Source organism: Haliotis rufescens, unplaced genomic scaffold (assembly GCF_023055435.1).
Source record: "Haliotis rufescens isolate VD_foot unplaced genomic scaffold, xgHalRufe1.0.p SCAF_35, whole genome shotgun sequence".
Lineage (NCBI taxonomy): Eukaryota > Metazoa > Mollusca > Gastropoda > Lepetellida > Haliotidae > Haliotis > Haliotis rufescens.
The window spans coordinates 4084513-4098480 of NW_025964057.1; the positions used below are offsets into that span (position 1 = coordinate 4084513).

Sequence of the window (13968 nt, forward strand, 5' to 3'; positions counted from 1 at the left end):
CTGATTATGTGGGAACACAGCACATCACACCCCGAGCTTATGTAGACTTGCACATAGTCTCACGAGTAATTGGATGGATACAAATAATGCTTGAACCTTGACTGTGGCCTTGAGGTACAATCTGAGACAAGTTGACGAGCTTGACGCCTCATATCTAACTTCTGCAATCTCACACAGAGAGAATCTCACCTGAGTGTCTTTTGATATGAAATATATCACCACGAGTTGATAAAAGTGGAAAAAACTCTGAGGCTTGCTGTGGAGTTTTTCCACTTTTGTCAACGAGTGTTGATCTATTTGATATCAAAAGACACGAGGGTGAGATTTTGTTTATCATCCAAAATCATTCTTCCAACTTTATCAGTTTGTAGACAGTAATAAGCAGTGTGTTAGTGTAGAAACATACTGCTAACAGCTTCAGTAGCGGAGCTATTGGTGATGTCATTTGATTGTGTTGTCAAGGTAACCTAGACCGCCTCCGTGGTCAAGAGGTAGAGCGTCCGCCCAGAAAGAGCGGAAGGTCCGGAGTTCGATCCCCGGCCGTGTCATACCAAAAGATGTGAAAAGATGGTACTTGTTGTTGCCTTGTCTGGCGCTCGGCATTAAGGGGCTAAAACAAGGACTGGTATCTCAGTATGCTAGCACTATAAATCGGCATCAGTCCGGACTAGTACAAGCAGCCACACACACAAACACATGTGCATGCACATTGTTATATAAGTGCAATAATCTTGGACACGATGTTAAACCCAATTTCACCTCACCTCACCTCATGGTAACCAATGACGTCACAATAGTTTGCAAAGCATTGTGATGCAATTTCATTTCATTGCTTAATCTCACCCAAGCGATATCTCCTGTGGGAGCCAGTTTGGGATGATAAAAGTGCTTAACACCTGCAAATGACCTTAAGAGTGAATTGGACCCTCAACAAAAGTGATTAGTATGTAAAAATATTCCAAATGACTTTTAAGTAGATTAACTAAATATGACATCCTGTATTGCCTGTGGGGTATTCAATGTCACGGTATGCCAAACATTAGTCATTGAAAGTAGGTCACAGTGCCCTACCCCCGGAATGACAAGTTTGTCGTAATGATGACCCAGGTGTTTGAAGGTCACTGACCTATGAAGCACCTGTTGTCTGTTTCCGACGTAGGTCTAGTCCAAGCTCCTTCCCAGCGAGCGACACCTTTTGGAACCTCCTATTGTCATTACTGCCACCAGTGTGCAAGCGGCCATTACAAGAATCTTGAAAATTTTCCCTCTAACCTAAGTGTAATGACATTTATATTTTTGCGTAGGTCTTTTGGAATGTCATTCTAGTCAATTGGGAAAAGATTTACAACTGATTTACTATTTATCAGATGAATATATGTTTGTTTGTTTAATCAGATCGGTTCGATATTGTAGATTGTAAACATAACAATCAGTCAGAGGTCAACGCAGTGGGGACCAGTGACTGGTGGCTACAATAGCGTAGAGGCCTCAGTGAACAACTGTCACTGTTAGGAGCTTGGGACAAGAAAACGTCAGTAGTGCCAAACTGAGACATCATCTCTATCGGAAACCATTAACAGTTAGAATGATACATATTGTAAAACTGAGTCATGATACAAGGGGAGACATGTATTAGGTTTGCTGGGAGTGTCATCTGCCCCGGCCGTGGCACCACAATCGTCATGATACATGCAGAGATTCCCCTAGGGTCATGTGGAACCTATCCATGGGATAGTCATGGCAATAATCTTTGCAAAGTATTCAAAAGAACAACCTAGAGTCAAATTCTTGCAACACATTAGAGCAGTTCGTTTCACGAGGACAAAATATGTCACTTCTCCCAAACCATCGTGTTCATTCATACTGGTTTGTCGCCTGAGAAAGATTGCTGACATAAATAATATAACTGTAACTCTTCAGTATTTCGGGGAATCATAACGGTTCTTATGCAAGTCTAGTAGAACAATGCGATATCAATAAATATCTCCTCATCAATTAAACAGATAGCACAAGCCTTGTGTTTGTAGATACATCTAAAACAATGACATACATCGCCTGTGTATTGATACATCTGAAACACTGACATACATCGCCTGTGTATTGATACACCTAAAACAATGACATACATCGCCTGTGTATTGATACATCTGAAACACTGACATACATCGCCTGTGTATTGATACACCTAAAACAATGACATACATCGACTGTGTATTGATACATCTGAAACACTGACATACATCGACTGTGTATTGATACACCTACACACAACAGGATAAATGCATTTTGGAACATTCTGTAGTCTGCCATTCACTTTACATATTGGCACATGTGATGCTTGTATCTAGACGCCATCAAACCTGTCCGTCATATTTACAAAGGTACGAAAATATCCTCATCCCATGATCGCTATCAATTGCATACACACAAGTTATCTCCCTTGTCTCAAGGACACAATACCATTATGATAAAATCCATCCATTCAACCAACATACAAAAAATAAACTTGCATTCAGTGAAAACATGAAAACAAATAACTATGCTGTCAATATCGAATGTTAACAGCCGTATCCTACCAGCTGTTGTTTTACAGGCAGCCATGGCACAGACATGTTATAACCAGATTTTGTCTCTGCTAGGCTAGCTCCGGCTCTAGAAACGTTGACTCCAATAACTATTTCTATGTTAAAACATTTCATGTAAGTATTTGCCAAGGCAGCCATACAGCTATTGCAAACAGACATTACCTAGGTAACACAACAAAACTGTCTGCCCGTTCTTTACACAAGCTCTTCTGCTGGTCCTTGCGTCCCGATGTGTCTGAATTCTTCTTCATCGTCATTATCATCGTCATCTTCATCTTCGTCATCATCCAATTCCTCTACGTCTCCATTGGTCGATGGGTCAGTGGGTACAGCCCCTGCCCCTTGGTCCTCACTTAAACTAGTTACCTCCCCTGATATGTCTTCTGCTGGAGTTGCTTCCCCTTGTTCCCCTTGCAGAGTGGTCTCCCCTTGCTGTCCCCCCTTCTGCCTCACCTCCTCCTCGGCGTCCAGACAGTGCTGTAGACCGGCACAGTAATGCAGCAGCAACATCATCATGGCCTCGATCTTCTCATCAGATTTGCTCACTTGATTCTCCAGGAATCGGCGCTATAATCAGAAACGTATGTCAGCAAGAGGGTTAATGAGTGAGTTGCACCTTTCAGTCACCAGTGTGTGTTGGAATGACCGGAGCGGTCACAGAGGACTGTTTGGATAACTAGGGTTTCACGTAGCCTAAGGCAAGTAAGTCATATCACAGCCAGGGGGCGCCAGGCGTGGGCTTCACAAATGATGTTTTAAAAGAATGAGAGAGTGGCTTGAAGAAATGAAAATCATGGACATTGCTCTTGAAAACATTCAGAAAACCTTAGAGCCATTTTCTTCTCAAAATAATGGAGACTTTGCATCAGTGTATCTGATGGTATGCTCCTTGTTGCGATGGACATTAAGCAAACAGTAGAACACAAACTTTAACACTACCTGGCAAAGTTACAGTGGTGGCAGATCAGGGGCAGGATTACCATGGTAGCAGCTACCGTATAGTGCGCACCCATGTATAATGCGCACCCCCCTCTAGCGGGTTCAATATTTTGGAAAAAAAGAAATTTGAATATTATGCGCAGAAAAAATTTACACCGTACCCTTTCAGCGAAGTCCAGCAAACGAACGGGTGTTGAGAAACTTCGTCAGTACAAATTCGAAAATTTGAGATAAAAAATCACCAGACATGTTTATTTACCGTTTAAATAGTATTTATTGTTCTGCTAGGCATTGTTTTATATCTAGGGATTAAGATTACCTTGTGTATTTTCTCGTAAACTAAGCCGGAAACAGCAATCAGCTGTACACATGTTTTCTTGGAATCGACCGGTGATTCGGTCAAGACACACCCAATGATATAACTTTATAGGATTTTTAATGCAAGGATCGGCAACAATTGTATCTGAAACTATTTTTTTTATCAGGAATAATATATTCCATTATTTTCTTAATTATATGCAGCCTTTACTAAACATATTTAAAATAATAATAACCCTAAGCAAAGCAGCTGATCGCTATTCCCGGGTATTATTTTTTACATGGAACCAGTCTGACCAGTCACCGTCAAGGCTAACGCGCACGTGATCGCGTGATCGCGAGAATTTCATGTTGACATAGAATCGTCAAACAAAAACAAATATGACTTTTAACGAGTCAAAGTATGTCATTTATGATATATGTATCCATTCTCTGTCAACTAAAGTTTGTTTCAAGGCGTCAATAGCGGTATTCTGACCGTGGTTGCTGTTAATAACGGTGAGTTGTGCGATCTTCCGATCGCTTCACACACGATTTCGCCGAAATTAATGAAAACAATATTATAAGGAATTTTGAATAAAATTAATGAAATAAGTTACAAACATAAGTCCAGATATGCAAAGAACACTTTTTATAGCCAGACAGTGTAATTACATGATTATTTTGCGTACTTCAGTATGGATTTGTTGACATGGTATTTCCGGTGTTTCATGCTCACGGTAATGTCTTTCCATGGGGGAAAAAAACATCCAAACTCATAATTCGTGTATAATGCACACCCCCTTCTACACAGCTGTGTTTTTTCGAAAAAAAGTGTGCACTATACTCAAGAAAATACGGTAACTAACAAGGTTACCATGGTAGAAGACTAAGGGCAAGGTTACCATGGTAGCAGATCAGGGGCAAGATGACTGTGGCAGCAGATCAGTGTGAGGTTACCATGGTAGCAGTTAACTAACAAGGTTACCATGGTAGCAGTTAACTAACAAGGTTTCCATGGTAGCATCTGTGCACTTTATCTCACCTGGATTTGGTCGGTGGTCTCCTTTGCTGCTCGACACAAGGCGCCCTTGTTGTCTGTCTCATGATCAATCTCCTGCTGCAGCTTGGACACCTAGGTAACAGAAGAGAGTGTTACATCACCATGGTAACATCTACATTTCCATGGTTACAGAAGAGAGTGTTACACCACCATCGTAACATCTACATTTACTAGTTTCAGAGGAGAGTGTTACACCACCATCGTAACATCTACATTTACTAGTTTCAGAGGAGAGTGTTACACCACCATCGTAACATCTACATTTCCATGGTAAGATAAGAGAGTGTTACACCACAATGGTAACATCTACATTTCCATGGTTACAGAAGAGAGTGTTACACCACCATCGTAACATCTACATTTACATGGTTTCAGAGGAGAGTGTTACACCACCATCGTAACATCTACATTTACATGGTTTCAGAGGAGAGTGTTACACCACCATTGTAACATCTACATTTCCATGGTTACAGAGGAGAGTGTTACACCACCATTGTAACATCTACATTTCCATGGTTACAGAGGAGAGTGTTACACCACCATCGTAACATCTACATTTCCATGGTTACAGAGGAGAGTGTTACACCACCATCGTAACATCTACATTTACATGGTAAGATAAGAGAGTGTTACACCACCATCGTAACATCTACATTTCCATGGTAACAGAAGAGAGTGTTACACCACCATCGTAACATCTACATTTCCATGGTTACAGAGGAGAGTGTTACACCACCATCGTAACATCTACATTTCCATGGTTACAGAAGAGAGTGTTACACCACCATCGTAACATCTACACTTCCATGGTAAGATAAGAGAGTGTTACACCACCATCGTAACATCTACATTTCCATGGTAAGATAAGAGAGTGTTACACCACCATCGTAACATCTACATTTCCATGGTTACAGAGGAGAGTGTTACACCACCATAGTAACATCTACATTTCCATGGTAAGATAAGAGAGTGTTACACCACCATCGTAACATCTACATTTCCATGGTAAGATAAGAGAGTGTTACACCACCATCGTAACATCTACATTTCCATGGTTACAGAAGAGAGTGTTACACCACCATCGTAACATCTACACTTCCATGATTACAGAAGAGAGTGTTACACCACCATCGTAACATCTACATTTCCATGGTAAGATAAGAGAGTGTTACACCACCATCGTAACATCTACATTTCCATGGTTACAGAGGAGAGTGTTACATCACCATGGTAACATCTATTATCCCATATTTGGTTATCGCGTGACCTCACGGGATTTTTTTTTTTTAAACTAAAGTTTTTTTTAAAAACAAGACAGATAATTTAATCACAAATACTAAAATATCGTTGATAGCAATAGTTATTTGAATACTTTTTTCATCTGTACTTATTTATTGACCATAAAAAAATTGGATATCGATCGTCCGAGAAAGCAAAATGGCGGTCAATCAAGATTCAATATACGACTAGCTACTGAAAACAATAAAATCTGCAAATCCTCATTGTATGTCAACCAAGTGAAAGTCGTTAGCCACGACTTACAAAATGATCGTCCAGACTTTGAGGGTTTGGCAGATCCGCTCGACTGATCTGCATCGGTCGACTGGCTGTCGTCACGCTTTCGCTTCTTGTCTGAGGTTACGCATCGTAGCATTGTGAGGATAATGAGGTACATCGATGATGCAAGGTATTAATGTACAGTTGTAAACACCTTTCACTCAAATTAACAAGATGTTCTCAGTAATTAATCCTCGATTAATCAGTGTCAACTCAGTTTATTGCCTATTACAGTGATTGACCGATTGGACTATCATGTAGGTACGATGTATTTACAGCAATCAAAACAAACAAAGCTTGTCAGTGTAGACTGCAGACAGAAACTGCTCAGTCCTAACTGTTGATCATGTCCGGTCAAAATTTAAGAATGTCCGGACAATACTTTTTCAAATGTCCGGTAAGCAATATGTTAAAACGGACATTTGAGATTCCCAATCGGACATGTCCGGCGCATATGACGGTTTCCGGACCCCTGGTTACACCACCAATGTAACATCTACACTTCCATGGTTACAGAAGAGAGTGTTACACCACCATCGTAACATCTACATTTCCATGGTTACAGAAGAGAGTGTTACACCACCATCGTAACATCTACACTTCCATGGTTACAGAAGAGAGTGTTACACCACCATTGTAACATCTACATTTCCATGGTTACAGAAGAGAGTGTTACACCACCATCGTAACATCTACATTTCCATGGTTACAGAAGAGAGTGTTACACCACCATCGTAACATCTACATTTCCATGGTTACAGAAGAGAGTGTTACACCACCATCGTAATATCTACATTTCCATGGTTACAGAAGAGAGTGTTACATCACCATGGTAACATCTACATTTCCATGGTAAGATAAGAGAGTGTTACACCACCATCGTAACATCTACATTTCCATGGTTACAGAAGAGAGTGTTACACCACCATCGTAACATCTACATTTCCATGGTTACAGAAGAGAGTGTTACACCACCATCGTAACATCTACATTTCCATGGTTACAGAAGAGAGCGTTACATCACCATTGTAACATCTACATTTCCATGGTTACAGGAGAGTGTTACATCACCATGGTAACATCTATTATCCTCAGTGCCTGTATTTCATCTCAAACCTCTGTAATATATCTCAAACCCAAGCTCTCAATCCCTTATAGTTGATAAGTTTCATGTCTCAAAATCAACCAATCAAATACAACAATGTTCTCCATGTTACCATCTGATCCAGCTTCTGCTTCCGCTCCTCCACCTCCAGCTCCACGAAGAGTTCCCGACCCATCTGTTTGGCAGCCGTGACGACCGTCTCGTCCAGGTTGTTGCCCTTGACCTTGGTCTGCTGGTCATGTATCATCTTCAGGACACTCTTCTTCTCCTCATCCGACTCCGAGGAACTGTCAGCTGCATCCCGCGCATCCTGGGAACACAAACTTAGCCTGAAGAATGGTGTTCCCAGTAAGGAGTATTGGTCTTACATGGTGATTAGGGGGCAAAGTGTGTCCCCAGAAGGACATTGCTGTCTATACTGTGACTGAAGGAAGAACACATATTTTGTTAAAGAAAACCAAATTTGAACATTAGATGCAACTTCTTGATGTAAAAATTGGTATCCAATATTCTGTAAATCGGGATAGTTTTGTGCTATGAAATTACTACAAGTAGCTAACAATAGCCTTAACTGCGTCTGGAAAGTTTTGCGACATCCTGTTACGATTACCAAATATCAACGCTACTCTTGCAGGTGTTATATGTGTAAAGTAGGAAGCGTCATGATGAAATGGTAACTCAGTGTCAGTCAATTTTTTATCAAACAATAGATGCATTGAGTCTGGATTAGTTGACAACTGCTCCAAGACAACCACTCCCTGGCAACTGCTCCCTGGCGACCACAACTCAACCACTCCCTGACAACAACTAGTTGACAACTGCTCCAAGACAACCTCCTTGACAACCACTCCCTGGCAACCACTCCTTGGCAACCACTTACTATTGTAGAGTCCGGATCTTGTCTGAAGAACGGCAGCCTCCTAAGTGGGGTAGGGCTGGGCCGGGGAGAGGGTCGAGGGGAGGGTCGAGGGGAGGGTCGGGGGGAGGGGCGTGGGGAGGGGTTAGGTGATGTAGCTTGATCAGTCATCTTGCGACCTAACACAGGGCTTGCACTTGGGCTTTTGGCTGAAATGAAAACATTTAAAATATAGAATACTAAATACACCAGGAAGCCTTGTTCCCCTTCTGGGACCAAGCATCTTCCCAAGGCAAGGCGCTAACTGACAACAAATGTTCGCTTTCCACCCTCACAGAACTAGGCTGGAATTTCCAGGCTCAATCGATGCGCCACCAGGCATTACGAGTTATGTCCCTTCTATTGACCAATCAGATTCCATCTCTCATATCACTTGCATTTGCTTCAAACAAAATGGTGGCACCCAGTCAAGACGATCTGATTGATAATCAAGATCAAGGTCTTACCTCGCGAAAATGTATCAAATTTCTTGAGCACCTTGATTAAAAATGTGAAAAGATCTGTCAACGGCCACATGTGGGTACACATACATTGCAAATGCTGTAGTCGACCGAAATTTGCAAGTTGAAATCCATGTTGTTTATGAACCAGATGTCTAGTTTGTTACGTGATTTTGACGATGCATAGACTTGTGTGTCTGTTAATACTTAACAAGGGTCAGATGTTCACTTACAATGTTGTTACGTGATGTTGACGATGCATAGACTTGTGTGTCTGTTAATACTTAACAAGGGTCAGATGTTCACTTACAATGTTGTTACTTGATGTTGACGATGCATAGACTTGTGTGTCTGTTAATACTTAACAAGGGTCAGATGTTCACTTACAATGTTGTTACGTGATGTTGACGATGCATAGACTTGTTTGTCTGTTAATACTTAACAAGGGTCAGATGTTCACTTACAATGTTGTTACGTGATGTTGACGATGCATAGACCTGTTTGTCTGTTAATACTTAACAAGGGTCAGATGTTCACTTACAATGTTGTTACGTGATGTTGACGATGCATAGACTTGTGTGTCTGTTAATACTTAACAAGGGTCAGATGTTCACTTACAATGTTGTTACGTGATGTTGACGATGCATAGACTTGTTTGTCTGTTAATACTTAACAAGGGTCAGATGTTCACTTACAATGTTGTTACGTGATTTTGACGATGCATAGACCTGTTTGTCTGTTAATTACTTAACAAGGGTCAGATGTTCACTTACAATGTTGTTACGTGATGTTGACGATGCATAGACTTGTTTGTCTGTTAATACTTAACAAGGGTCAGATGTTCACTTACAATGTTGTTACGTGATGTTGACGATGCATAGACTTGTGTGTCTGTTAATACTTAACAAGGGGAAGATGTTCACTTACAATGTTGTTACGTGTTTTTGACGATGCATAGACTTGTTTGTCTGTTAATACTTAACAAGGGGAAGATGTTCACTTACAATGTTGTTACGTGATGTTGACGATGCAGAGACTTGTGTGTCTGTTAATACTTAATAAGGGTCAGATGTTCACTTACAATGTTGTTACGTGATGTTGACGATGCATAGACTTGTTTGTCTGTTAATACTTAACAAGGGTCAGATGTTCACTTACAATGTTGTTACGTGATTTTGACGATGCATAGACCTGTTTGTCTGTTAATACTTAACAAGGGGAAGATGTTCACTTACAATGTTGTTACGTGATGTTGACGATGCAGAGACTTGTGTGTCTGTTAATACTTAATAAGGGTCAGATGTTCACTTACAATGTTGTTACGTGATGTTGACGATGCATAGACTTGTTTGTCTGTTAATACTTAACAAGGGTCAGATGTTCACTTACAATGTTGTTACGTGATGTTGACGATGCATAGACTTGTTTGTCTGTTAATACTTAACAAGGGTCAGATGTTCACTTACAATGTTGTTACGTGATTTTGACGATGCAGAGACTTGTGTGTCTGTTAATACTTAACAAGGGTCAGATGTTCACTTACAATGTTGTTACGTGATTTTGACGATGCAGAGACTTGTGTGTCTGTTAATACTTAACAAGGGTCAGATGTTCCCTTACAATGTTGTTACGTGATTTTGACGATGCATAGACTTGTTTGTCTGTTAATACTTAACAAGGGTCAGATGTTCACTTACAATGTTGTTACGTGATTTTGACGATGCATAGACTTGTGTGTCTGTTAATACTTAACAAGGGGAAGATGTTCACTTACAATGTTGTTACGTGATTTTGACGATGCATAGACTTGTGTGTCTGTTAATACTTAACAAGGGGAAGATGTTCACTTACAATGTTGTTACGTGATTTTGACGATGCATAGACTTGTGTGTCTGTTAATACTTAACAAGGGGAAGATGTTCACTTACAATGTTGTTACGTGATTTTGACGATGCATAGACCTGTTTGTCTGTTAATACTTAACAAGGGTCAGATGTTCACTTACAATGTTGTTACGTGATTTTGACGATGCATAGACTTGTGTGTCTGTTAATACTTAACAAGGGGAAGATGTTCACTTACAATGTTGTTACGTGATTTTGACGATGCATAGACCTGTTTGTCTGTTAATACTTAACAAGGGTCAGATGTTCACTTACAATGTTGTTACGTGATGTTGACGATGCATAGACTTGTTTGTCTGTTAATTACTTAACAAGGGTCAGATGTTCACTTACAATGTTGTTACGTGATTTTGACGATGCATAGACTTGTTTGTCTGTTAATACTTAACAAGGGGAAGATGTTCACTTACAATGTTGTTACGTGATTTTGACGATGCATAGACTTGTGTGTCTGTTAATACTTAACAAGGGGAAGATGTTCACTTACAATGTTGTTACGTGATGTTGACGATGCATAGACTTGTGTGTCTGTTAATTACTTAACAAGGGTCAGATGTTCACTTACAATGTTGTTACGTGATTTTGACGATGCATAGACTTGTTTGTCTGTTAATACTTAACAAGGGTCAGATGTTCACTTACAATGTTGTTACGTGATTTTGACGATGCATAGACTTGTTTGTCTGTTAATACTTAACAAGGGGAAGATGTTCACTTACAATGTTGTTACGTGATTTTGACGATGCATAGACTTGTGTGTCTGTTAATTACTTAACAAGGGTCAGATGTTCACTTACAATGTTGTTACGTGATTTTGACGATGCATAGACTTGTTTGTCTGTTAATACTTAACAAGGGGAAGATGTTCACTTACAATGTTGTTACGTGATTTTGACGATGCATAGACCTGTTTGTCTGTTAATACTTAACAAGGGGAAGATGTTCACTTACAATGTTGTTCTATCTTTAGGGTCAGATGTTCACTTACAATGTTGTTCTATCTTGGGCACCAGGTTGGACGTGTCCTTGTTGCGGAACTTGCTGAGGAGGCGCCCAGTTCGACTCTCCTCAGACGAGACTTTCTTCCGCACCGTCACGGGCGTCTTCCACTCCTCTGTGGGCTGGCTGCGCTTCTTGGCACCCTCCCTAAAACAGCCACAGGATTCAGACAAACCGTTACACACACTCAGGGTTCAGACAAACCGTTACACACACTCAGGGTTCAGACAAACAGTTACACACACTCAGGGTTCAGACAAACCGTTACACACACACTCAGGGTTCAGACAAACCGTTACACACACTCAGGGTTCAGACAAACAGTTACACACACTCAGGGTTCAGTCAAACCGTTACACACACTCAGGGTTCAGACAAACCGTTACACACACACTCAGGGTTCAGACAAACCATTACACACACTCAGGGTTCAGACAAACAGTTACACACACTCAGGGTTCAGACAAACCGTTACACACACTCAGGGTTCAGACAAACAGTTACACACACTCAGGGTTCAGACAAACCGTTACACACACTCAGGGTTCAGACAAACAGTTACACACACTCAGGGTTCAGACAAACCGTTACATACACTCAGGGTTCAGACAAACCGTTACACACACTCAGGGTTCAGACAAAGCATTACACACACTCAGGGTTCAGACAAACCATTACACACACTCAGGGTTCAGACAAACCGTTACACACACTCAGGGTTACGACAACCCGTTACACACACTCAGGGTTCAGACAAACCGTTACACACACTCAGGGTTCAGACAACCCGTTACACACACTCAGGGTTCAGACAAACCGTTACACACACTCAGGGTTCAGACAACCCGTTACACACACTCAGGGTTCAGACAAACCGTTACACACACACTCAGGGTTCAGACAAACCGTTACACACACTCAGGGTTCAGACAAACCGTTACACACACACTCAGGGTTCAGACAAACCATTACACACACTCAGGGTTCAGACAAACCATTACACACACACTCAGGGTTCAGACAACCCGTTACACGCACTCAGGGTTCAGACAACCCATTACACGCACTCAGGGTTCAGACAAACCATTACACACACTCAGGGTTCAGACAAACAGTTACAGACACTCAGGGTTCAGACAAACCGTTACACACACTCAGGGTTACGACAACCCGTTACACGCACTCAGGGTTCAGACAAACCATTACACACACTCAGGGTTCAGACAACCCGTTACACACACTCAGGGTTCAGACAACCCGTTACACACACTCAGGGTTCAGACAAACCATTACACACACTCAGGGTTCAGACAAACCATTACACACACTCAGGGTTCAGACAAACCATTACACACACTCAGGGTTCAGACAAACCGTTACACACACTCAGGGTTCAGACAAACCATTACACACACTCAGGGTTCAGACAAACCATTACACACACTCAGGGTTCAGACAAACCGTTACACACACTCAGGGTTCAGACAAACAGTTACACACACTCAGGGTTCAGACAAACCGTTACACACACTCAGGGTTACGACAACCCGTTACACGCACTCAGGGTTCAGACAAACAGATGCTCAGGGTGCAATCCAGACAAATTCTATTAGAAGCTTTGCAAAGAAATATGACTGACAATTTAATATAAAATCTGGTAGTTATAGAAAACAGTTGATACCCACTCAGCATTAGTTCCATAATTACGATGACTCAGCCCTACAGGGGTGATGAATGATGCCTACAGTATTGTGGTAGTAGTGGGATAGCAGGATGGCTGTCTCCACTGTACTACAGATCTCAAACAAGAAATTATGTGTCTGACAAGTTTAAAGTTGATGTGCAGCGAAAGGTCAAAGACAGGGCCAGATTGACTTACTTTGTGCAAAGTGTCTCGTTCTGACACTTTTCAACACATTTCTTGTGGCAGATCAACGAGCAGGTCCGACACTGGTACGCCGTCTTCATCCAGATCTGTGTCCAACAGACAGTCATGTGAGTGATTGTAACAAAGTCTGCAGACAGTGGTGGATGGGAAAATGTCTCATCTACACACTAGACTTCCGAGATAGTTCATGTATTACCTTAGTTACATTCTCAGTGAATATTGAAAAACATTTAACCATAGTTTGTATATTCTTGAAAATTACCTGCCCTAAAATA

General features: G+C 41.2%; 1 protein-coding gene across 1 annotated transcript in view; it reads right to left on the reverse strand.

Annotated features, from left to right (window-relative positions):
- Window positions 1–765: 765 nt before the first annotated feature.
- LOC124134492 (PDZ domain-containing protein 8-like) overlaps window positions 766–13968 on the reverse strand; it is a 47344-nt gene continuing 34141 nt past the window's right edge. Inside the window, exons 18-23 of the mRNA XM_048381066.1 lie at window positions 13685–13779; window positions 11795–11952; window positions 8427–8611; window positions 7659–7856; window positions 4867–4956; window positions 766–3152 (exon numbers count right to left, since the gene is read on the reverse strand). Of these exons, the coding sequence (XP_048237023.1) occupies window positions 2781–3152; window positions 4867–4956; window positions 7659–7856; window positions 8427–8611; window positions 11795–11952; window positions 13685–13779 (1098 nt within the window). The 3' untranslated portion in view covers window positions 766–2780. The remainder of the gene's footprint in view (window positions 3153–4866; window positions 4957–7658; window positions 7857–8426; window positions 8612–11794; window positions 11953–13684; window positions 13780–13968) is intronic.